The sequence below is a fragment of the Piliocolobus tephrosceles genome, chromosome 13 (assembly GCF_002776525.5).
Source record: "Piliocolobus tephrosceles isolate RC106 chromosome 13, ASM277652v3, whole genome shotgun sequence".
Taxonomy (NCBI): Eukaryota; Metazoa; Chordata; class Mammalia; order Primates; family Cercopithecidae; genus Piliocolobus; species Piliocolobus tephrosceles.
In genome coordinates this window covers 13,339,311-13,364,859 of record NC_045446.1, presented here as the reverse complement: position 1 = coordinate 13,364,859, position 25,549 = coordinate 13,339,311, and the positions used below count along the sequence as shown (strand labels likewise).

The 25,549-nt window shown below is 36.4% G+C and overlaps 1 protein-coding gene across 3 annotated transcripts in view; it reads left to right on the top strand.

The window, feature by feature from the left end:
* Positions 1-20,140, top strand: part of MS4A4A (membrane spanning 4-domains A4A) — a 39,005-nt gene extending 18,865 nt beyond the window's left edge. For all 3 annotated transcript variants that reach the window (XM_023215509.1, XM_023215511.1, XM_023215510.1), the window contains 6 exons: positions 3,526-3,685; positions 8,643-8,771; positions 11,798-11,854; positions 13,693-13,851; positions 17,231-17,332; positions 19,232-20,140. In XM_023215509.1, the coding sequence (XP_023071277.1) occupies positions 3,526-3,685; positions 8,643-8,771; positions 11,798-11,854; positions 13,693-13,851; positions 17,231-17,332; positions 19,232-19,303 (679 nt within the window). In that variant the 3' untranslated portion in view covers positions 19,304-20,140. The remainder of the gene's footprint in view (positions 1-3,525; positions 3,686-8,642; positions 8,772-11,797; positions 11,855-13,692; positions 13,852-17,230; positions 17,333-19,231) is intronic.
* Positions 20,141-25,549: the final 5,409 nt, after the last annotated feature.

The following is a 25,549-nucleotide window of genomic DNA, read 5'->3' as shown; positions in this document are numbered from 1 at the left end:
TATGTGTCCTCAGAGAGTGGGACACAGTTTCAGCTTCAGTTTGGAGGGGCAGAATGCACCAGCGACTAAGATGGGGGCATGGAGCAGTTCCATGGCAGCCTGGCCTCGGCAGGTAGAGAGTGGACAGCAGCAGTTTGGCTTAGGTATGGCTACCAGGTGTGTGTGGTATAGTGGTGGTTAAGCCTCAGAGATGGAGGGGTGCAAATGGCTACTCATTCCTGAAGCAGAATGCACTCTAGCAGTGATTCACTTCCAAGAAGGGGCAGTACAGTAGCAGTTCAGGCCATGGAGGCCACCTCTGGAATAGGACAGACATGTGGACTTCAGGTAGCTCCATCAGCTGAACTCAGAGCCTGTGAAGACTCTAAGTTTCTTCAGTAGTAAGATTACAGGTGTCCATGGTGTTGATGGGAGCTGCTGAGGTCTTCTCACTTACCTTTTCCCTGCAGGAAGAAGGCCCTCCTGACTCAGAGCTGGTCCTAACTGGGGGAAAGGTGGTGGAAGAAAGGTGTTTTTTCTCCTTCTTCATGCAGCCATCCTGGGTTTCTATGATCTACAAGATTTCTGCTACTCCTTTGGTGTTTTCAAGTGCTCTTCTTTAATTATTTTGGTTGGAATGCAGTTGTTCATTCATTGTTTTGGGGAGTGTGTGTGTGTATTGATGATGATGAGGGTTAGGAACTTCTAGTTGGCCTTCTTGGTGACATTCTTCAGAATTCTAATCAGACATATTCTAGACCTTTTAATTCTGCTCTTCTAATCTTTTAACCTCTCTTCTATTATGACCATTTTCTTGTTTCTCTACAGAATTCTTGGTGATTTCTTCAAATTTTTCTTCCAGTTGACTAATTCTATTTTCAGCTAATTCCTTGTTATTTAACACATTGACCAATTGTTTTCTGTCAACACTATTTTATATTTGAAATTTATTTGAGATTATGTTCCAAATATGTCCTGTCACTCTATGTGCTTTATCTTTGACTTCATTTTTGTGATTTAATTTTCATTTAAATAAGTTATCTGTACTCTTTACATATTCTATATGTGATATATAAACAGGTGCTCCTAATCTGTGGGACTTCTTGGAGGCTTGTAACAAGGATATCTACTTCCTTCTTTATGGACTCCAATGTAGGACTTATTCAGAGACTGATTGCTTTCTAAATATGTGGCTTTTTGGTGGGATTTCTCCTTTACTACTGACTTTGATGATTCTCAGAACTCTACTTTTCCAGAGAAGTGACAGTTATCAACTGATGTATTTAATTCCCAGGATTGTAAACAATAATTTATGCTGTACACCTCGGGGGGGCCTCTCATCTTTGATAAGTATACTCTGAAATCTGTGGCCATGGTGTCCTGTTTCTTTCATACTCTCGCTACAATTCTCTCCAAATGTATCCTCATGTAATCTTTGTTTTTAACACTCATTTCACCTGATTTATAGAAATGTTAGTTGTTTCACACTTTCATATAAAAAATGGAGTTCTAATTCTGTTTGTCCAAATTGTTTTCGGAACTTTTCTAAAAGTGATCAGAATAAGAACACTGACTTTTTGGTTACATTCTTTTTTTTTTGAGACGGAGTCTTGCTCTGTCGCCCAGGCTGGAGTGCAGTGGCCAGATCTCAGCTCACTGCAAGCTCCGCCTCCCGGGTTCACGCCATTCTCCTGCCTCAGCCCCCAGAGCAGCTGGGACTACAGGCGCCCACCACCTCGCCCGGCTAGTTTTTTTTTTTTTGTATTTTTAGTAGAGACGGGGTTTCACCGAGTTAGCCAGGATGGTCTCGATCTCCTGACCTCGTGATCCGCCCGTCTCGGCCTCCCAAAGTGCTGGGATTACAGGCTTGAGCCACCGCGCCTGGCCGGTTACATTCTTATATTTAATTCCTTATCTTAACTACTTCAGTCATATTTACATTATATATTCCTTATTTATTATATTTGTCTTTCTTTTTTAAAAGAAATACTTATAATTTGTAATTTTGTACTTTTAATTTTACTATTTTTCATAATTTTAAGTATATACGTTACTAAAGTTAAATTCATGTTCTAAATGATTAATCTTTTCATTTTAACTTTTCTCCTCTATCTTTCTCTGAAATTCACCCTCCTTCTTCTGACTTTAATCAGTTTTATTGTTAGATAGCTAATAATTTATTTCCTTTGATGCATTAAAAATAAATACAAGATGATAATTTTTTCAGAGAAATCTTAATTTTTTTCTCAACATAGTAAATTTGGAGTACAATTTTTTTTTCATTTATGTTACCAATAAAAGGGCACACATCTCCAAACTTGAGACTTTTATAGGGGTTCAATGAAGCATAAATGATATCAAAATTAACTATTACTTGAAGGATATTAGCAAGCTGCATTTCCCTAAAAATTTATGGAAGTGGATCATGAAACACCTGAATATGAATTCAAATACATAGATAAAAATTTCTATGTGGTTTTAGCCTATCTCGACATGACTTGGTTGGAGTTATTACATTGAGGACAGAAAGAAGTATAAGAGTAATATGTTTGTGCTTAGATTCTCAAAAAATGATTTGATGGGTCCTTGCTATGTACCAGCAAGTTAGGATTTAAAGCAATGTAATAGGACAAGAGATTTAGATTTGTGGTGCCAAGAATATGACTCAGAGCCATTAGTTTCATTACCAAATTTCAGAGTTTCTGGGACAAAATACAAGATTACGTAAGTCACACTCAGCAAGGATGAACATGGGAAGATTTTTCAGCCCTGTGAATTTAACTGTGCTCTGATTAGAAAAGGAGGAACTATACAATACTATACAATAAATTGGAAGGCAGATGAGTTTGTGTGGTTTATTACTATTATAAAAGTAATCCTTTGGCCGGGCATGGTGGCTTACGCTTGTAAATCCCAGCACTTTCGGAGGCCAAGGTGGGCGGATCACGAGGGCAGGAGATCGAGACCATCCTGGCCAACATGGGGAAACCCTGTCTCTACTAAAAATACAAAAATTAGTTGTGCATGGTGGCGTGCACCTGTAGTAACAGCTACTCAGGAAGCTGAGGCAGGAGAATCATTTGAACACAGGAGGCAAAGGTTGAAGTGTGACGAGATCGTGCCACTGCATTCCAGCCTGGCAATAGAGTGATACTTCATCTCAAAAAAAAAGTAATCCTTCGTGGGGAAGTGGCTATAATCAAGGGATTAGGCAGTAAGAGGGATAGAAATAAAATCTAAGCAGACTTGGAATGGAACTTAAATAAATTTCTCTAATTTTAGAGGTCCAACAGGTTTACCTAGCTTCTGTCAACATGTCCCTCTCTGCGGGACTTTCTAGCATCTTGATATCATATGACATTTAGTTTCTCCCCCTGCCCCACCCTTAATGTGTTGCCTATTCCACTTCCCTGGCTCTAACAGCTATTATGATATGGGAAGGGAATGTAGACCAGATTTTGTCCTTAGGGAGGACCCTGCTCCAAAGTGTCATGTCCTCCTTTGTCATTTCCAGGACATCATACTAAATTACATTTCTTATTGTAGCACCTTTTCTGCTGCCATGACAACCATGCAAGGAATGGAACAGTCCATGCCAGGGGCTGGCCCTGGTGTGCCCCAGCTGGGAAACATGGCTGTCGCACATTCACCTCTGTGGAAAGGATTGCAAGAGAAGTTCTTGAAGGGGGAACCCAAAGTCCTTGGGGTAAGTTGCAAATCTAGGGGAAGACCAATGGTGTTGTAAACTCATATTTCATAAGACCTAATGCCAAATACACTGTCCCATTAACCTCATAATATAACAGCCAACACTTGCAACATCAGTATTTACTTTTCACGCTCTTCATCTGAAAAACTATATAGTATTCTATCACAACATGCTTCCAGTTGAGTTATATTTGAAATATATTGACTTCAGATCTAGGGTTGTGGGTCATCCATGATAACTGTATATAAACTCAGCATGGAAGAGCAGTAAAATAAAAGGCCACCTATGCACTACTAGCTGATGTCCCCTTTATAGGCCTTCCTGAATAGCTGACAGATGCATATTGCTACTATTTCTTTCTGGCACCTTTTCTTAGCCCCCTGCTCAGAGGATGAAAAATCTATTCTCTGAGCATTTTTATCTGGAGTCTCAGATGAGCATGCCTAAAAGAAATGAAGGATTAAAAGAATGATAGAATAGGGCAGGTGAAAGGACATTAAATATAGGTTTATCACTATCCCAAGTTTCAAATGGGAAAATATCACTGTGGATATTTTGGATCCTTTTTTCACATTATTCATTTTTTGGAGGGTGGGGGAAATATAGCTATTTCTCATAAACGATGTTATTTATGTTGGCACTTACTAGGTTTATTTATTTATTTTTACTTTTTGAGATGGAGTCTCGTTCTGTCACCCAGGCTGGAGTACAGTGGCACAATCTCGGCTCACTGCAACCTCCGTCTTCCGGGTTCAAGCAAGTCTCCTGCCTCAGCCTCCTGAGTAGTTAGGGATTACAGGCATGAGCCACCACGCGCAGCTAATGTTTGTATTTTTAGTAGAGACGGAGTTTCACTATGTTGGTCAGGCTGGTCTTGAACTCCTGACCTCATGATCTGTCCACCTCAGCCTCCCAAAGTGGGTTTATTTTTTAATGTATGAATAATTATTTTAAAATATACTGTATGTTTTAGAGAAGTTTTAGGCTTAAAGAAAAATTGAGAGCAAAGTACAGGTATATCCCATATGCCCCTTGCTCCCACACATGCATAGCTTTTTTAATTATCAGCCTCCCACCAGAGAGTAACCTTTGTACCAACTGATGAACTACACTGACACATCATTACTAAAAGTACACAAATCACAATGGGATTCATTCTCTGTGTTGTGTGTTCTATGAGTTTTAACAAAGGTATAGCGACAGGAATCTACCTTCATAGTATCATATAGTATCCCACTAATCCCTGGCAACCACTAATCTTTTCTTGTCTTAGCGACAGGAATCTACCTTCATAGTATCATGTAGTATCCCACTAATCCCTGGCAACCACTAATCTTTTCTTGTCTTCATAGTTTGCCTTTTCCAGAAAGTCAAACAGTTGGAATTGTACAATAGGTGTTTTTTTTTTTTTTAGGTTGCATTCCTTCACCTAAAAACATGCATTTAAATTTCCTCCATGTTTTCTTATGACTTGATAGTTCATTTACTTTTAGTACCAAATAATATTTCATTGTCTAGAGGTACCACAGTTTATTTATGCATTCACCTACAAAGGACATCTTGATGGCTTCCAAACTTTGGCTATTAGGAGTAACGTTGCTATAAATATCTGTATGGCAGGTTATGTGTGGATATAAGTTTTCAACTCATTTGGGTAAGTATGATTACTATATTGTAGGTAATAGTATGTTTAGTTTTGTAAGAAACTGCCCTACTGTCTTCCATGTGACTCTGTCATTTTGAATATTTCAATCAACACTCAATTAGTTCCTGCTGTTCTACATAATCTCCAGCAGTTGGTAGGGTCAGTACTCTGAATTTTTACCATTCTAACAGGTGCTAGTGGACTCTCATTATCATTTTAATTTGCATTTTCCTTGTGACATAAGATGTGGACCATCTTTTCACATGTCTCTTTACCATCTCTATATCTTCTTTCACAAGGTGTCTTGTTAAATTCTTTGGCACATTTTTAAACGAGGACATTTATGTTCTTATTGTTAAGTTCTAAGTTTGTCGTATATTTTGGATAATGATCCTTTGTCAGAAATGACTCTTGCAAATATCTTCTCCCAGTCTGATTTGTCTTTTCATCTCTGACAATGTCTTCATCAGAGCAGAATTTTTTAATTTTAAGAAAATTAAGATGATTTATTCTGTATTTTATTGTTTTGTGCCTTTGGTATTGTATTGACAAATTCATCACCAAACCCAAGGTTATCTAGATTTCGGCCTATGTTCTGTTAGGAGTTTTATAGTTTTTAGTGTAATATTTATGTCTGTGATTCATTTTGAGTTAATTTTTATGAAAGATAAAAGGTATGTGTCTAAGTTTTATTTTTACTTATGGATATCAAGTTTTAAGTACTATTTTTTTAAAAGACTATCTTTTTCTTTCATTGTATTACTTTGGCTCATTACCAAAGATCACTTGACTATATTGTGTGTTTATCTCTAGGCTTTCTACTCTATTACATTGATCTACTTGTCATATCTTTGCTAATACCACACAGTCCTGATTTATAGTATGTCCTAAAATTGGGTAGTATTAGTCTTAAAACTCCTTCTTCTTCTTCTTCAAGATCATGTTTGCTATTCTAAGCTTTTTTGCCATTCCTTATACATTTTAGAGTCAGTTTATCAATATATACAAAATAACTTGCTAGGGTTTTAATGGAGATTGCATTAATCTACTGATCAAGTTGGGAAGAACTAACATTTTGACAGTGTTGAGTCTTCCTATCCGTAGACATGGAATATCTCTCCATTTACTTAATTATTTTATCAAAGTTTGTAGTTTCTTATAGATTTTGTACATATTTTGTTAGATTTACACCTAACAAATACCAAATACCAATACCTAAATATTTAATTTTTAGAAGTGCTAATTTAAATGGCATTATGTTTTTAATTTCAAATTTCACTTATTCATTGTAAGTACATAAGAAAGTAATTGTCTCTTATGTATTAATCTTGTATACTATAAGCCTAATATAATCATTTGTTAGTTCCAGGAATTTTTGGTTGCTTCTTTCAGATTTTCTACACAGACATCATGTCTTTTGGGAACAAAGCAGTTTTATTTTTCCCTGACCAATCTATATACCTTTATTTCCTTTTTGTGTCTTACTGTTTCTGTTATGACTTCCAGTACAATGTTAAAAGGAGTAGTGACAGGGCTCATCCCTGCCTTGTTTCTGATCTTAGTGAGTAAACTTTGAGTTTCTCCATTAAGTATGAAGTTCGCTGTAGGTTTTTATAAATATTCTTTATCAACCGGAAGAAGTTCTCCTCTATTGATAGGTTTTTCAAGTGTTTTTTATAATAAACAGGCATTGGATTTTGTTCAATATTTTTTCTGCATCTGTTAATACAATCATGTGATTTCTCTTCTTTAGCCGGTTGATGTGATGAATACATTAATCGGTTTTTCAATGTATAGTCAGACTTGCATACCTGGGATAAATCCCAAGTGGTGATGCTACACAATTTTTTTAATGCATTGCTAGATTTAGTTTGCAAATATTTTGTTGAGGATTTTTGTATATTTGTTCATCAAAGATGTTGGTCTGTAGTTTTCTTGTAATGTTTTTGCATGGTTTTTTGGTAGATGGTAGTGCTAGCTTCATAGAATTAGCTAAGGAGTATTTCCTCTGTTTCTATTTTCTGTAAATAATTGGTATAATTTATTTCTTAAGTGTCTGGTAGAATTCACCACTGAGCCCTTCTAGGTCTGATGCTTTCTGTTTTGGAAATTTATTAATTATTGATTCAATTTATTTAATAATTATAGACATATTCAGAGCATCTCCTTCTTGTGTGAGTTTTGACAAATTGTCTTTAAGGAGTTATCCATTTTATCAAGGCTATCAAACTGTGGACGTAGAATTGTTCATAACATTCTTTTATTATCCTTTTAATTTCTATGGGAACTGTAGTGATGTTCCTTCTTTCATTTATGTTAGTAATTTTTGTCCTCTCTCTTTTTCTTAGCCTGGCTAGAGATGTTTTTATTTTATTTTATTTTATTTTATTTTATTTATATATACATATATTTTTAAAAACTGCTTTGGATTTTATTGATTTTGTCTATTCATGTCCTATTTTCAATTTTATGATTTCTGTTCTAATTTCTATTACAGTTTTTCTTCTGCTTATTTGGAGTTTAATTTGCTCTTCTTTTTCTAGTTTCTTAAGGTAGACTCTCAGGAGATGGGTTTTAGATCATGATTTTTTAATATATTCATTCAATGTTATAAATCTTCCTCTAAGCATTGCTTTCACTACATCCCATAAATTTTGATAAGTTGTTGAAATATTTTTGATCCTTTGGAATGCCATGGGATAATGGTGCTCTTACTCTGCTATGTTTGGATCCCTGGGTACTCATACTCATGTCCTCATACTCCGATCCCTGGGTACTCATACTCATGTCCTCATACTCCGATCCCTGGGTACTCATACTCATGTCCTCATACTCCGATCCCTGGGTACTCATACTCATGTCCTCATACTCCAGACTTCAAGAAAATATCGTATTTGCTCTTCTTTGTTTCTTCCCCTGTATATACTCTCCTTTCTTCAGGTTACTTCTCCTTGCCACAATAATTGCTTTCTAATTCCTAGGCCACTTCTCTGAGCTCATGATAAAAAGAGAGAAATAGTTGCGGTAGAAGTAACATCGTAGGTATCAGAAAAGCAACTCTGGGCTGGTTCTGGCATACTCCTCTTAACCTTGAAATTATTGGCAATGACAGGCATCCCGAGAGGTAATATTGGTAAGATAATATTCACGGTTATTTATGTGAAAAAAGAGTGATAAGAGAATACTAAGAAGGTCGTATGACTAGATCAAATGAAGGAGAATAAGGATAGCTTAGTGATTGGAAAGGGGGTGGCAGAAGCACTATTTTTGCGGTGGATAATCAGTTTTTACTTTCTTCATCATTTCTAGGTTGTGCAGATTCTGATTGCCCTGATGAGCCTCAGCATGGGAATAACAATGATGTGTGTTGCATTTAGTGCTTATGGACATTACCCTATTTCCGTGTATATCGGGTACACAATTTGGGGGTCAGTGATGGTGAGTAGAGTATCTTTTGATATAATTGAAGATAACATAAAGCAGTTGTCAATACCCTGATCTTTGGAATCCTATTCTAACTGTATCTTGTAATTCTGTAAATCTGAGAGTGGTATCTGACCATTTCTTACTCAATTTTCTCATATTTAAAGTACTACTGATAGTATTATATTAAATCTAGGTAGATTAAATATTTAGACATATCCGTTAGATATACTACAGCAGCACATTGCCAAAGACCCAAACCAGAATGGCTTAAACATTGAAAGCACTGATTAGTTCACAACAAGATTAGTGGCTTGTCATTTCTAGGATTGCTTCATTCAGTGGTGCAAGGATTTCATCAAGGATTGCTAGCCGACGATATCAGAGGGGAGATGGTTGACACATCCAACTTTTGGTAAATATTTTATATACATATTCCCAAATCAGCTGTCAGTAAAGACAATGAACTTGCCATTATTGGCTTGGACTAATCAAGATTTACCTCTGTAGCTGGGAGGAGGAGCCTACCCTACCTTTAGCTCATGAGAAACTGAACAAAACAATGGCTTGCTTAGCAAGGAGGAAGAGGAGATGTGGCTGGTACACAAGCAGTTTCTCATATCTAGTCTATTGACTATTGAAACTCAGGAAATTGTTACTTTAGAAAATGAAAATGTTATTTGATATATTTTATTTCATAAATTCAATAAAAATAACTATAATTATTATAATTCATATTAAATTAATTATAACTATTATTAAATTAAAAAACCTCCTCCCAAGATAAAACACAAGATAGTTTTAATGCAAATTGAGAGTAAAACTGAGAATAAAATACCAAGTTTTATCCATTGATGAGAGAAAAATAAAATTTATAAGTTGAGTTTACGTTAGAATCAGGGAATCTATTCTAGCATTGCAGGGTTTCCATTTATTTCTAAAACTAAGAATGAAATAGTTTAGAATTTTATAGCAGAGCTTGCTTTTTGCTCCCCTTCACCTATTTACAGCAGAAGTGCAAGATTGGAAGAACAGTAAAGCTGTGCTTTACTTTTAGAAAGTTGCACAATACTTCATATATCTAAAAATACTAATGCCAATAACAGCTCTTATTAAGCTCTTACTATCATGTGGATACTCTACTAAGTGCTTTATATGTGCAGTTTCATTTCAAACAATCACTACAAACTTCTGATTTTTCATTATCATCATTTTATGGATGAAGAGAGGTTAAGTAACTAACCCAAGATCACAACTGTTTGGTACAGGGACGAAGATTCAAATAGGGTCAGTGTATTTTCAGAATTGCATACATCTAACCACTTAGTTTTCTGCTTTTATTTCCATTTCCTTTTCAAGATCACATTAAAAACCAGCTTACATGGTGCAAGCCTTCCACATATGTTCAGTAGATTAACAGGAACTGCAGGAGCCATTTGTCCACTGAGACATCACTCAGACTCTTGTAGGTGTTCCATTAGATGAGCCTCTACTTAATTGGTGAAATCTTTTCTGCGGCTACCTTCCATTATTCTTTCAACCTTTTTTTCCATACCTCATCTGTGAAGTGCCCCCTTCTAATCTTTTATACAGTATAAGCACCAATACCAAGAACCAGTCACAAGTTCCTCTTAATTTTGGCCTCTTCAGTTCTGTTCCTGTATGTTTCACATTCCTTGTTTTTTCCTCTGAGATAGTACATACATATATTTTCCTATGGTAAATGAAGTCCTCTTATTCAATCCTATCTTCAAATACACAGACATACATACACACTTCTAACGTGTATATATAATTTCTGCAAAGAATGTTTTTCCAAGGTGCCTTATTGAATTTTTAAAGTAATTTATGGTAATTTTTAGTTCATATTCTTGAATGTTTGCAATATATATTGTTTGTGCTTAAATTACAGAAGAATAGTTTTAACCATTTATTCCAACTATTTTTCTTATATAATTATTTTGGTAAATATACTCAGAATAGTATTACATAATAGTCAGCATCTTTATCTTAATTTTGACTTTAATGAAATGGTCCTACTTTTTTTTCATTAAATATAATTAAAGACACTTAGACCAAGACAGATTTCTATAATGTTACAGAAATTATAATTCTTCATATTTTACCAGTAATGTTGCAGTTACTAATAATGTTGAACTGTATTAAATGTCCTGTCCTATCAACACTGTAAAAGTGAATAGCAATTAGCATGCAATTTTTTCTTAAATTCATTAATTGTATAAATTAGAATATTTCAAAGTTAAAAAATGTTTGTAGAGCTGAAGGAATATCCCAAACGTTCATGATGTATTTTACATCATATGAGGGGTGATTCCCTCTAGCGTTTTCATTCCAGTGGTGATTTAGAGAACATGAATCATCTGTATGTCTGGGTATTTGGAAGTTAGTTAAATAAAGTTATTGAACTTTTTATTAGTTCAGTATTTTTTATATTATAATATGATTTTTGAATAATCTGAAATCAAATTTGAAAAGCAAAGAAAAAATTTCAACAGTTGAATACTATAAGGCAGAGAGTCTGACCACCTTGACTAGCTATTTTAGCTAAATAAAAAATAATTGCCTTATTGATGGAATCAAATGAACTAGTATATTCTAGTCAACATCTAATTGGGAATTTACATTTTTTGCTACTATTTTACTTATAACTTTAAAAATACTCTAAACGAGAATAATTTTAGTGTTTTTTTGTTTAAATATCATCATCAATTTTGGTACCGTGTAAGAATTACTTTGTATCAGAATTTTGGAAACTTTATCTCCTAGTGCCCTCAAACAGGTTTAGTATCATTTCAGTTAGACGTTATTTGAAAACCTTGATAAATTCTCCCATGGTTTTATCTGGTATAATTTCTCTGTTCTTTCTGGGAAAAGGGAAAATAATGTGCAAACCATTGTGGTTTTGTCTAAGATAATTGATCTGATTAACATACCTATCTAATTTAGAATTAAATTTAGTAAGTTATGACTCCCAATACTGGTTTAAAGTTTTTTACCTTCATTTTTTCTCTCATTTTTAGTTTATTATTTCAGGATCCTTGTCAATTGCAGCAGGAATTAGAACTACAAAAGGCCTGGTGAGTAATATTTTCTTTTTTTTTGGTATCAAAAAAAGGAAGGATTAACAAAAAATGTATTCTGCCAGGGTGTAAAATAGGTTTTGTTTCCTTGTTTGTAAAAAATCAGGAGCAATTGTGCGTTTTACCTACTAAAATCTGTCTTTCAAAAATTGCAGTCAGGCTAATTACTGACATAGGACTGGATATTTTGGCAAGGTAGGGAATCTTACCCTTGCGAAGGGAATCTTTTTGAAGATATAGAGAATTATTGAGAAGAAATATTAAGCGGGACCACTCCAGCAAAACCCTGCAGCATGAGTCAGCCCATGACAGTGACACCAAGCATCAGTGTGGCATAATATTTACTGACCCATTGATTACAATGTAGATTCCAACTGTATTCAAAAAGGATTTTGAGTTTTCAATAAAAGAAATTCACAATAAGGTTATTACATAAGAAACAAATTTAAAATGTAACTCTCATGCCAAGATACCTTTCATAAAGCCAATACAATGCAAAAGTCCATATCTTAATAAATGTTTTTTTCTTGTTAAAGTCCATATTTGAGTTTTCTTTGTTCAAAAGATAAATATCAAATTCTGGAACATGACCAATATGTGTTTTTCAAATCTGGCCTAACCCAACTCCCTAGTGTCCCCTCCAGCTGCAGCCACATTACACATACTCCTCACACTTTGCTGTGCATGTTGAGTTATTTTTTCTTTTTCTTTTCTTTTTTTGGTTTCTTTTTTTTTTTTTTTTTTTTTTTTTGGTTTTTGGTTTTTTGATACAGAGTCTCACTCTTATTACCCAGGATGGAGTGCAATGGCGCCACCTCAGCTCACCGCAACCTCTGCCTCCCAGGTTCAAGTGATTCTCTGCCTCAGACTCCCAAGTAGCTGGGATTACAGGCATGCATCACCACGCCTGGCTAATTTTTGTATTTTTAGTAGAGACAGGGTTTCTCCATGTTGGTCAGACTGGTCTCAAACTCCTGACCTCAGGTTATCTACTCCCACTGGGCCTCCCAAAATCTGGGATTACAAGCATGAGCCACTGCGCCCAGTCAGCAATTTTAGTTCTTATTAAAAGCCTCCTTACCTTTATCCATGAGAAGAGAATGTACAGAAAAGAACATACTGCTGAGAGAGAGAATATACAAAAGGTATAGAGGCATGACAGACAAACAGCATTTAGAAAAATGATAAGCCGGGCGCGGTGGCTCACACCGGTAATCCCAGCACTTTGGGAGGCGAAGGCAGGTGGATCACGAGGTTGGGAGATCGAGACCATCCTGGCTGACACGGTGAAACCCCGTTTCTACTAAAAATGCAAAAAATTAGCCAGGCGTAGTGGCGGGCGCCTGTAGTCCCAGCTACTCGGGAGGCTGAGGCAGGAGAATGGCGTGAACCCAGGAGGTGGAGCTTGCAGTGAGCTGAGATCGCGCCACTGCACTCCAGCCTGGGTGACAGAGCAGAAAAAAAAAAAAAAAAGAAAGAAAGAAAGAAAAATTATAAGAAATCAGGCTTCAGAAGCAAGGAATGGCAGGGAAGGACACAGACAGGGCTGTCCAGCTAAAGTGTGAAGGACATTGAAAACCCTGCTAAAGAGATTTGGAGATTATCTTATGTGCACACAGGAATCATCTGAAGAATTTAAGCTGGGGGATAATGAGATCATGTTTGTGTTTTGGCAAGAGATTAGAGTTGAAACCACAAAACAAGTTAGAAGACTATTGAAATAATCAAGATAAAGATAGATGGCAGTAAGAAAGAATCGGTGGGTGTAAAGTGATTCATGGAGATATATTTGAGGATGTTGTTGGATTGTTTAATTGATTTTCATTCCTTTCTAGGTCCGAGGTAGCCTGGGAATGAATATCACCAGCTCTGTACTGGCTGTATCAGGGATCTTAATCAACACAATTAGCTTGTTGACTTATTCATTTTATCACCGTAACTGTAACTACGATGGCAACTCAAATAACTGTCACGGGACTGTGTCCATCTTAATGGTTGGTGCTACCTCTTTTCAGGGCATATTATCATAGAAGCAAGTTTGGGGAGTGCTGGCTCTGGCAACAACAACAATTAATAATCCCTAATTGCTGAATGACTGGGAGGTTGGAGTGATTAAGAAATAAAATAATCTTTCATTTAGGATTTAGGTACGTGTCTCATCTCTGTCTCTATTCTACATGTGATGAGGCAAAATGGGAAGAAAGCTTATAGTTATAGAACACCTGCTCATTAATAGTTACTGTGGTGGGTATCTTGTATAAATTTTTCTGTTTAATTTTAAAACAGTGATGCAGTATGTACTGTTATCTCCTCTAAAACTGGGGCCCAGATGTCAGTTCCTGTTCTCTAATAATGAAGTAAAATTGTCTTGAACAGTATTTTCCAAGTGTCAAGTAACTCAGTATCCTTTCCAACATCTTTGGATGTTCTTGCAAGGTTAACCACTTTTATCCTCAACATCTAGCTCCTGATAAATTCTTAATCTTCATTCTGAATTTCACTACTTTTTTGTATATTTTTTCTTATCTTAATGCTATCCTAATTGCTTTATTCTGAAAATGCCACCTACACAATATTTTGTAGGTAGTAAAACTTCTTGACATTTTGGGCCATTGGGTAATTGTGGGGAGGAAGAGTTCTTGCAGCACATCACAGCAGACTAAAATGCACAATTAAATCTTTATTATTAAAAAGCTTGGCCGGGCGCAGTGGCTCATGCCTGTAACCCAGGAAGCTGAGGTGGGCAGATCACCTGAGGTCGGGAGTTCAAGACCAGCCTGGCTAACACGATGAAGCCTCGTCTCTACTAAAAATACAAAAACTAGCCAGGCAAGATGGCATGTCCTGTGATCCCAGCTACTCGGGGGGCTGAGGCAGGAGAATTGCTTGAACCTGGGAGGCGGAGGTTGCAGTGATCCGAGATGGACCCATTGCACTCCAGCCTGGGCAACAGAGAAAGACTCCATCTCACAAAAAAGAGAAAGCCTATTGGTCATTTTTCAACACCCGCAATTTTTTGTTACTTTCCCTCTATATTAACTTTCAGCCTTTCGCCTTGCTGCTTAGTTCTCTTCCTTACTGTGTCCTTCCCTTATGTAAACGTGGAAACCCAACATTCTTCCTAACTTACTAGGCAGAATCAATCGCATTCTGTTGACTTCATTACTAGCGAATTCTACATAGTTTTGTGGGCTATATAATCACACCAAAATAACCCCTTGAGGTGTCTCTGCTAAACTAATTTACTTCCATTGAGATTTCTAATGTTTTTGTAGTAAGCAATTTTACTTCTTGCCACTCCCTCAAAATAAGAAAAAGCTTCTATAGAGAATTTGACAAATTATTTCAAGGTCATTCAGTTAGAAATTGGCAAAAAGAAGTTTAGATTCTACAACTTCTTGCCTCTAATTCCCCTATTATTTGCTATTGCTATCCTGAAGAAGGACCTTACTTTTAGTTTATGAAGGTCTCTTCATTGGTAGATTTTAAGGACACAATGATAGAGACAAAATCTGGAATTGGCCAACTCGATAGGGCTCATTTCTTGGGCATGGGACCCGTGCAGTTACTCAAGACTTCATGGTTCAAAGAGCCCTGTGCTTGATCTAATGCTCTGCTGTTGCTATCTTGATATTGTCTTTAAAAATTTTAAACAAGAGACTCTAAATTATGTAGCTGGTTCTGCGTTCATCTCAATTACGTTCCCCAGAGTCCATGATGGATTCCTGTTAATTGTGTGAACATTATTATGACTGTTTTTATAGCAGAGGACCTCCATAAGGGCTTCCTGGGATTTGAAGCAACTGGTCTATTCTTGCCTGGGCACCTGCACAATCAGTCCACAGGTCTATAGACATGCTACTTTTTTTGGAGGCCCAGCCCTGTACCTGTTTTTGTAAATAAAGTTTCATAAAGAAAGTTTAATTGAAATATAATGAAGCCCATTTGTTTACATGTTGTGTAGTGCTGCTTTTGTGTTATAATAGCAGGTTTGAATATGTGTGACAGAGACCTTATGGTCTGCAAAACCTACAATGTACATTATCTGGCCATCTTCTAGTCTACCCTTCTAGATGGTAAAATCCTTGAAGACAGGGGAACTGTCTGTTTAGTTTGCTGCTCTCTTCTGTGCCTACAACAATGTTGGAAACACAGAGGCCACTACAGCTGTTGAAGGCACAAGAAAATAAAAAAGCAATGAATGCAAATATTCTCAAGGTCTCCTTAAGTCTGCATCACTCATATCCTGAGCTCTTGGTCTATTGGCTCTTCCACAACAGAGGGACTATCCCTAACCATGGAGAGAAAAAGAGAGAATATTTAAACCAGATAATCCCTGCATCAATCCAGGGTAAAATGAATAGAAATGAGTGCACTGCCCAATGTTCTCCAAATTTTGACCATGTTTCTTGGCTGAAGACTAGACCTAAAGTCAGTGCTCCGAAGAGATGGACTAAAGACTGACCTACTTGATATTCATTGTTGTATTGGCTTCTTACTGTTACTGTAACAAATTACTACAGATTTAGTGTCTTAAGACAACACAGTTTGGTTATCTTATATTTCTGGAGATCAGAAGTTCAAAATGGGTCTCACTAGGCTAAAATCGAAGTGTTGGCAAGGCCGTACTCCTTTCTGAACGCTTAGGTGACAATAAGTTTTATTGCCGTTTCTGGCTTCTGTAGGCTGCCTATGTTGCTTGGTTTGTCATCCTGTCCTCTACCTTCAAATCAAGCAATGCAGCATCTTCAAATGTCTCTTGAACTCTATTCTGCCTCTTGCTTCCACTTATAAAGATTCTGTCATTATGCTGAACCCACCTGAATGATCCAGGAAAATTATCTTATATCAACTAATAAGCAACCTTAATTTCATCTGCAAATTTAATGCTTTTTCCTGTGCAAAAAGAACAATGGTCCCCCAGGGAGGTCTGCGTTCCAATCCCCAGAAACTGAGGATTAGGGGGACAAGGATGCAGACCTCCCTGGGAGACCATTGCTCTGCTTACAATCACTAAGATATAGAATCATAATATTTTGTCAATGATATGAGTTTCTAGTACTCAATAGGATAAGATGACAATTATCTTTATACTCCCTTCCTAACTTTTTAAAGCACTTTCATCTTCCATGCCTACAATAGCACTGGGAGGTACTGAACTAGGGAATAAATGTCTGTGATTATTTTATCAGTGAAAAAAGTGAGAAGTTACTTCAGCAGATCAAGAATTGGTCAAGGGAATGGCTGCCACTGGGAGGCAGGTTTCCTGACTCCCAGCCAGTGCTTTTTCTCTGATGACACTGTGGTTCCTGGTCAATGTTTCCACTTGTCATCTCCATTTCTCACATTCTTTTGTTATGAGTTTTCTCCTAGGGTATGGATGGCATGGTGCTCCTCCTAAGTATGCTGGAATTCTGCATCGCTGTGTCCCTCTCTGCCTTTGGATGTAAAGTGGTCTGTTGTACCCCTGGTGGGGTGAGTATTGGCCTTCATTTGAAGATGTCTGTATCAGTTTTCTACTGCTGTGTAATCACTTACACAAACTTAGAGTCTTAACACAGAACACATTCATTATCTCTCAGTTTCCATGGTTCAAGAGTCTGAGCCCAGCTGAAGTAGGTCCTAGACTCAGGATCTTACAAGGCTCTCATCAGGAAGTTGGCTGGGGCTGTGGCCTTGCCTGAAGCTTCTAATTCTCTTCCACTCTAATGTAGTGGAATTCATTTCCTCTCAGTTGGAGAACTCATGACAATGTATTTTATCTTTGAAACCAGCAGGTTGCTAATGCTTTAATCCTCTCATAAAGGGTTCACACGAACGGGTAAGGTCCATTCAGAATGCCTTTTTTGATAAATTGAAAGTTAAGTAGTTAGTACCTACACACAGGACTTGTATCTCATCCTATACACAGGTTCCATCCACACTCCCCTTGAGAAGGGAATCACAAGGGGTTAGTGAGTGCCACCTTAGAACTCTGCCTAACACAATAGCTACATAAAAGATCTTTTCCCCTTTCTTTCTATCTCAAAGTACATAACCTCTGAATCCAGATATGAGGATATTTCACAATGAAGTCCCCCCAAAATATTTTATTTTATTCCATTATCCTATTACAACAATTTTTCCTGGAATATTTCCATGAAATATCATGATCTCAGACTTCTCTATCAGTCTGTGCCCACCTATCCACTCTCTTACCCCAAGACCTGCAGCTGATGCTGCTCCTGGCAGTTAAACCCAAAGAATGTCACACGGAGAGAGGAAAGTAGGGAATGGAAGGAAAGAAGAGACCAAGAAAGAAGCTCTAGGAAGAATGGGGAGGGATATCCTCCAAGGGTTAAGGGTTCCAGAATGAGGAAATGGATAGTAAAATCCTAACAGCTACTCATTAGCTTCATTAACCAAAGGCCCACAGGCAGACAAAACCGACAACCAAATAATAAAATAATCATAAATAATCATAGTTTGATGAGATGGTTCTTCTGGTGCCCTTCTCCATCATCTTGTACCTCTTTGTCTTCTTTTGAGATTCCCAGGCAACACCACATCCCACTCATCTACAGCCCTTCCTCACTGAAGAGAGATTGACTATAGCACATTAGCTCTAACAGTGGGTTTTGCATTGTAAAACCTGAGAAGGGAGAGATTCTCAGCAATTACCAATGATTTTATAATTTCATTGGCTAAAGCTTTTTATTTTTACTGAGTGAAACATTTGGACATGGAGGCAAACTCTTTAGTAACTTTCATGTCAGAGTATTTAAGCCTGTGCTCCCTCAGGCTCTTAGCATAGGAGCTGGGGAAAGTTGTTTCCTAATCTCCTGGTGTGAATTCAGAAAAGCAGTGGTTTCGGGGCCTATGATAGCTAGGTCTCTATCTCTTCCTGGTTCTTCCACCAACCCTATGTCACAATGAGTTTGTGGAAGAACAACCAGAACTTTTCTGAGTTTCGCGATGATCCCTGCTATTCTGGGCCAGTGTGGTTTTTGCAATGCATTATTTATAACCAGCAAATCACGATTTGGGCATGTTGATGCCATCAGCATGAACCACCTGGTTTGGAAGAAGAGCCCCATGTTTTTCATGACACCTTGGTTTACCCATCGTATTGTGCACTGTCATCCACATGTAAGACTGATTTACTTGCAAGACCAGGGCAGTGGTCATCATAGCTCGGGTCAAGAGCTACCACTGAATGTTGTGTCCTACATCAGGCCTGATCTAAAGAATGACTGAGAAGTCCCACATGCTTGATCTTGAACATGAATCAGAAGAAAAGAGTAAACTCTGATGATGATGACTTTATGTGGGCAGGAAAGGGGCACTCTGAGGTTATTTGGGTGACTCACCTATGGCATTCTGATTGTTTCACAGGTTGTGTTAATTCTGCCATCAAATTCTCACATAGCAGAAGCAGCATCTCCCTCACCACTTAATGAGGTTTGAGGCCACCAAAAGATCAACAGACAAATGCTCCAGAAATCTATGCTGACTGTAACACAAGAACCTCACATAAGAAATTACCAGAATCCAACTTCGATACTGAGAGACATATTGATATCATTATTATATGTAATCCAGTTATGAACTGTGTGTGTATATATAGAGAGATAATAAATTCAAAATTATGTTCTCATTTTTTCCCTGGAACTCAATAACTCATTTCATTGGCTCTTTGTCAAGAGTACTAGATGTTAAATTAATAAATAAATGCATTTAATGAGGCAACAGTACTTGAAAGATTTTCATTCATCGTAAGAACTTCATAGGCATTAAATAAGGCATTAAATTGGCAAATAAGATCTGGAAGCAGAAGAGCAAAAAAGGTATTGCTAAAATGAGGCCTCCATGCAAAACACATACTTCTGCTCCCCTGTATAATATTCCTCCCATTTATTTAACTTATTTTTTCTCCCACCTATGGTGACTAAAGGGCCTTTTCCTTGGGAAGTGGAGATACATGGCCATCTCCACCTCCCTTTTTCCTCTCCTTCTTTTGTTCCCCCATAGAAAGTACTTTGAAATAGCACAGTCCATCCTTGCACGTGCACAAGCTATCATTTGAATAAAAGTATACATGGAGTAAAAATCACATTAAGCATCAGATTTCAACTTATATTTTTTATTTCTTCTTCCTTTCCCTTCTCCCACCTTCTACTGGGCAGAATTATATCTTAATCAAATTTGTATCCTATGACATATATGGAAATGTGCAACATATGATATTTGTTAAATACATTTGTTTTTATTGTAGAGCAAAAATAAATAAAATGAGAAGCAATACTTTCATGTGCTACCTACTTCCTTTTCAGATGCAAAATAGTGGAAAGAGACTAAGTGTTGATGTCAAAAATACAGTGTGGTGGTAAATAATGTGGGCTTTCTAATCAGACAACCCAGGGTTTTTATCTTGCTCTCCCATCTTTGTTGTTTACTACCTATGTAGCTATGAACATGCCACAAAATTTCTCTGTGCTTCATATTTCTTTTCAGGAAAGTAGTAATAACATTGTCTGTCTTATAGACCTATGATACTTGGTATCGTATGATATGATACTTGGTATAAGAAAGGTAGAAAAATCAGGACTCTGATTGGCACATATGGAGCCTCAAAGATATATATGTATTATATCTTTGCATATAATTTCTTTATATTAATTATATATACGATATAATTACTTCAACATATAATGCATAGATATGTCTTTTATATATCAAGTTATCATATTCAGCTTTCTTGCTATAAAATTATGTTTTATTTTAATGTCACAATCTCATAATTGTATTTATGACATCATATTTTTAATTGCTTGGGAAAGTTTTTCTTATTCCAGCTTTAAAATATATTATTTTTTATTTTCTTCCCTTGCTTAATAATTTTGTCTCTGGCATTTATTTTTATGAATATTGTTTAATATTGTATATTGAATATATTTTTCATATTATTGGCAATTAAGACTATAGTACTTAATGTAGAGCCCATCATCACCTCACTGACATTAACTGTTAATGTTTTACCATGTCATAAAGAGATATTGGTCTATTTATGTACCTAATTCCAATCTTTTAATTATTGTGTATGTGCTGATATCTTGTTTTATTCCTCCAATATTGTTTTAATATTTGACAGATTTTGGTACTCAGCATTTATTCCCCATTTGTTCTGACAATGATAGTCTGATTTCCTCCAAAAAATCACCATTATCTAACTCTTAATTTATGTACAAGGGTGGAGCTCACTCGACTCCCAGCTTTAGGAGTTGACCTGTGTCCTACATCTGGGAAGTGGCAGAATTACATCAGCTCAGCTAGAGTGAAGTTCTGTGGTAGCCCTGTGACCTAGGAAAAACCAATTGTGTGAATGACTGACACATTTCCAATAAAAATTAATCTCATCATTTTCACTTCAGTGACCAAGAAATGGTCTCCCCATCTTTCCTCTTTCCTGTTGGGTTCGGAGCTGTAAGGAGGTAAGTTTGCTGCCATCAGCAGCCATATGAACCCCGTGACAGACAGATGCTCACAGGCAAAAGCAGAACTGAGAAGTGCCAAGTGAAAGATCAGACTCTAATGTAATTCTTTTGAGTCTCCAAGTCAAGTTTTACCTGGAGTTGACCTGATCCCTGGGGTTTTAAATATATAAAGACAAGGAAAGAGATTTATTCAGATAGTGCAATAACTGGGCAAAATCCTTCAATGGCTTCCTCTCTAATTCAGAATAAAAGCCAAAGCTCATGTAAATCCTACAAGTCCTTACATCACCTGATTCTTTGTTGTTTCTTGGATTTTTAAAATATCCTGACTTTAATCCTGATACATTGCTTTGAGATTGTTGAAAATGGTCAGAGAGTGCCTTCTCTTGGTGATAATTAGTGCATACATAATTTTCTTAAGTTTAACACTTATATAAGCAACCTAACATCAGTGCATTTTTAGTTGTAAAAAGTTCATGCAAATATTTTGTGCTATTAGTGCAAGATATTATGATTCCAACTTTTACACAAGACCACCTGCACTTGTTTCACATCATGTGATTTGAAATTTATTCTTCATTTGGTTATTCTTGGTTTTATCTATGTGTGACTAGAAAGCAGTAGGAAAATGTCCATGAGACTTTGCCTCCTTTTGCTACATTTACAATAAAAAAATATATATATTTTTTTTGTTTGAGAGAGAGGGTCTGGCTGTATTGCATGGGCTGGAGTGCACTGCAACCTCCACCTCCTGGACTCAAGCCATCCTCCCACCTCAGCCTCCTAAGTAACTGGGACTACAGGTGTGTACCACCACACCCAGCTAATTTTTCTATTTTTTGTAGAGACGGTGTTTCACCATGTTGCCCAATTTGATTCCCTGTCTGCTTAATGATTGCAAGTGGCTGCTCTGCTAGGCTGAAGTTGGGCCAAGAATTACCTTCGTAGTGGTTGGTATGGTTGGGATGGTATGGTTAAAGTGGAACTCATTATTGAGGGAAGCATCTTGGGACTGTGTTTGCCTTGTAAATAATTGGGGAAAAAAATAGAGTTATAAGGTCTTGAATATATAAGGTGATACTATTGATAACTTCTAACTATAAGTAGTCAAAACTCTTCAGGTAGATTCAAGATATTTGTGACTAAAAATGATTTTTTAAAAAACATCTTAATCCAGTATTTTGGGGTTTTTTTGTCTTAGACTTACTGAGGCAAAATGAAGGCTGAATTCACGCTAAGTTAAATTTGTGTTATCATATATTTCTGTCCCCTTTCTCCTCTAAAATCTAATGTCTCTTCTCTACCAGTCCTAAATATCAAAGACTATAAGAAAAGTAAGGATAATTAAAGATTAAATAATATTGGGACTTGTGTATTTTTTTTCAGGCAATGATAAAGAAATGGGCAATCAATAATGAGCAATTGGTTAGTGTACTATAATCAGAATTGCTGCAAAAACTGCTATCTATTGAGAAAACATGCATCCAACTATTAAAAGTAATTTATGTTTATAAAATCAAAGTAAGCTCACTCATAAATGTAAGAGAAGTCTCAAAGGGCTCATTGTTTTAACAGTGATAATAGGTATTTTTACATTTGAGGTTGTAAAATGATAATACTGAATACTGTATGCAAAGTCAGGGGCAAATCAACATTTCTAACAGTGATGTGTCACCCTTACATTACTCAGTAAATTGGATCATAGAGCATGGAACAGTTTGGGGAAGAATCATCTTGGGTATTCCCAATGACCATTAGAAATCTGTAGTTTATCTTAAATTAACTATTTTTTAAATTTGCCATTTTCCACAACTCTTATTTTTTCTGATTCTGAGTCCTAATCCCATAAACTTGCAATACTCTATGGAAAGGATTTCAAGAGAGATATACTTTTATCTTTAATAAAACCATGAATTACACCAGAAGGAAGGAAATAAAGAGCTGAAGGTCACTGCTGTGGCTGCTGAAGTAATCGATGCATTTTATCTTAATACTTGACTAGAAATTTCCTGTATCTTCATTTCGTATCTTATTATGAATCTTCATCATTAAAATGTATGATAGCTTTATGGTAGGTCTTGAAATCAGGTAGCATATGTCTCATATTATTTTTCTTCATTAACAAAATTGATTTGGTCATTCTAAGTCTTTAATTATTTCATGTAAATTTTGGAATTACTTCATCAACTTTGTGCAATCCAAAAAGATCTTCTTGGATTTTGATAAGGAAGGTATTGAGTCTATAGGTCTATAAGGGAAAATTGCCAACTTAACAATATTGAGTTTTCTAATCCATTAACAGAATATACCTATTTATTTATTTATTTATTTATTTATTTATTTTTGAGAGGGAGTCTCACTCTGTCAACCAGGCTGTAGCACAATGATGCAATCTTGGCTCACTACAACCTCTACCTCCTGGGTTCAAGTGATTCTCTCACCTCAGCCTCCAAGTACCTGGGATTATAGGCATGTACCTGTAATCTAGGCTAATTTTTTGCATTCTTTTAGTAGAGACGGGATTTCACCATGTTAGTCAGGCTAGTCTTGAATTCCTGACCTCAAGTGATCCACTTGCTTTGGCCTCCCAAAGTGCTGGGTTTATAGGCATGAGCCACCACCCCCAGCCTATTTATTTAGGTCTTCATTAATATGTCTCAGCAAAGTTTTGTCATTTTCTGTTAACCTGAAGAACTTCCTTTGACATTCATTCTATTGATTTTTTTCTGGTACTGAATTTTCTCAGATTTTTTGTTTGTTGTCTGAATACATCTTTATTTTACCTCCAGTTTTAGTATTTTCACAGGATGTTGATCCTATGTTACAGCTTTTGCCTTCAAGTACTTTAATGATGTCTTTTAATTGTCTTTTGGCTTACATAATGGCTTATGGGCAGTCTGCAATTATTCTTATCTTTATGCTAATGTGTCTACTCTTACCCTCTGCTTTTAACATTTTATTATTCATTTTTAGCAATCTAAGTTATGCTTTGGTGTGGTTTTATTTTTGCTCATTCAGCTTGTGATTGATTAGTTAAGTTGTTAGCATCTGTGGGTTTATACTTTTTATCAAATTTGGAAATTCCAATGATTTATTCAAATATGTTTTCAATTCATTCTCTCTTCCTCTTGTTGGATTCAGATTACATGTTAGACCACTTCATATTGTCCCACTGATGTTTTATTAATCTTTCTAGACATTTTTTCCTAATCTTTGCTTCAGATTAGAGATTCTATATCCATCTTCCAGTTTACTAACCTTTTCTTCTGGAAGATTTAATGTGTTGTTAATCATAGGCAGTGATTTATTCACTTCATGTATTGTGGTGTTTATCTCTAGAAGTTCTATTTGGTGCTCTTTTGTATTTTTCATTTTTATACTCTTTGCATCCATGTATTTCTAGGAATTCTTATGCGTGATTATAATATATATTCTAAAGCACTTCTCTTTTGTTGTAATCTGTAATTTACAGGTCTGTTTTTATTAATTTTTCTCCTGGCTATTTGTTATTGTGACTTTTCTGCTTCTTGGCATGTGTAGTAATTTTGGATTACATGCTGGATATTGATTTTTATTTGATTGAGTGCTCAAATTTTTCTTTTTTCACAATGTATTACTTTATTTCTTGCAGGAGCTTAAACTTGAAGACCAATTTGATTCTTCTGAGACTTTTGAAGAGGCATAATACGGAGGGTGTATTAGTCCCTTCTCATATTGCTATAAAGAACTACCTGACACTGGGTAGTTTATAAAGAAAAGAGGTTTAATTGACTCACAGTTCCCTAGGCTCTACAGGAGGCATGGCTGGGGAGGCCTCAGGAAAGTTACAATCATGGTGGAATGCGAAGGGGAAGCCAGCAAGTCTTATGTAGTAGAAGCAGGAGGAAGCGAGAGTGAAGGGGGAAGGGCTACACACTTTTAAACCACCAGATCTTGTGAGAACTCACTGTTATGTGAACAGCAAAGGGAAAGTCCACCCCCATGACCCACATGAGACTTGACTGGGGACAGACAGCCAAACTATATCAGAAGTTTTATAGTTGTTGTTAATTGGGTACATGCTTTAATAGTAATTGACTTATTATTAAAGCATGATCTTTCTGGAGGTCTCTATTCTATCCCCCAAGAGTTCATGGAAGTCTCTGCATTCTAGCTGATTGGAACTTGAATGTCTGTCAGCCCTGCGTAAGCCCTGGTAATCATACAGCTTACAACTACC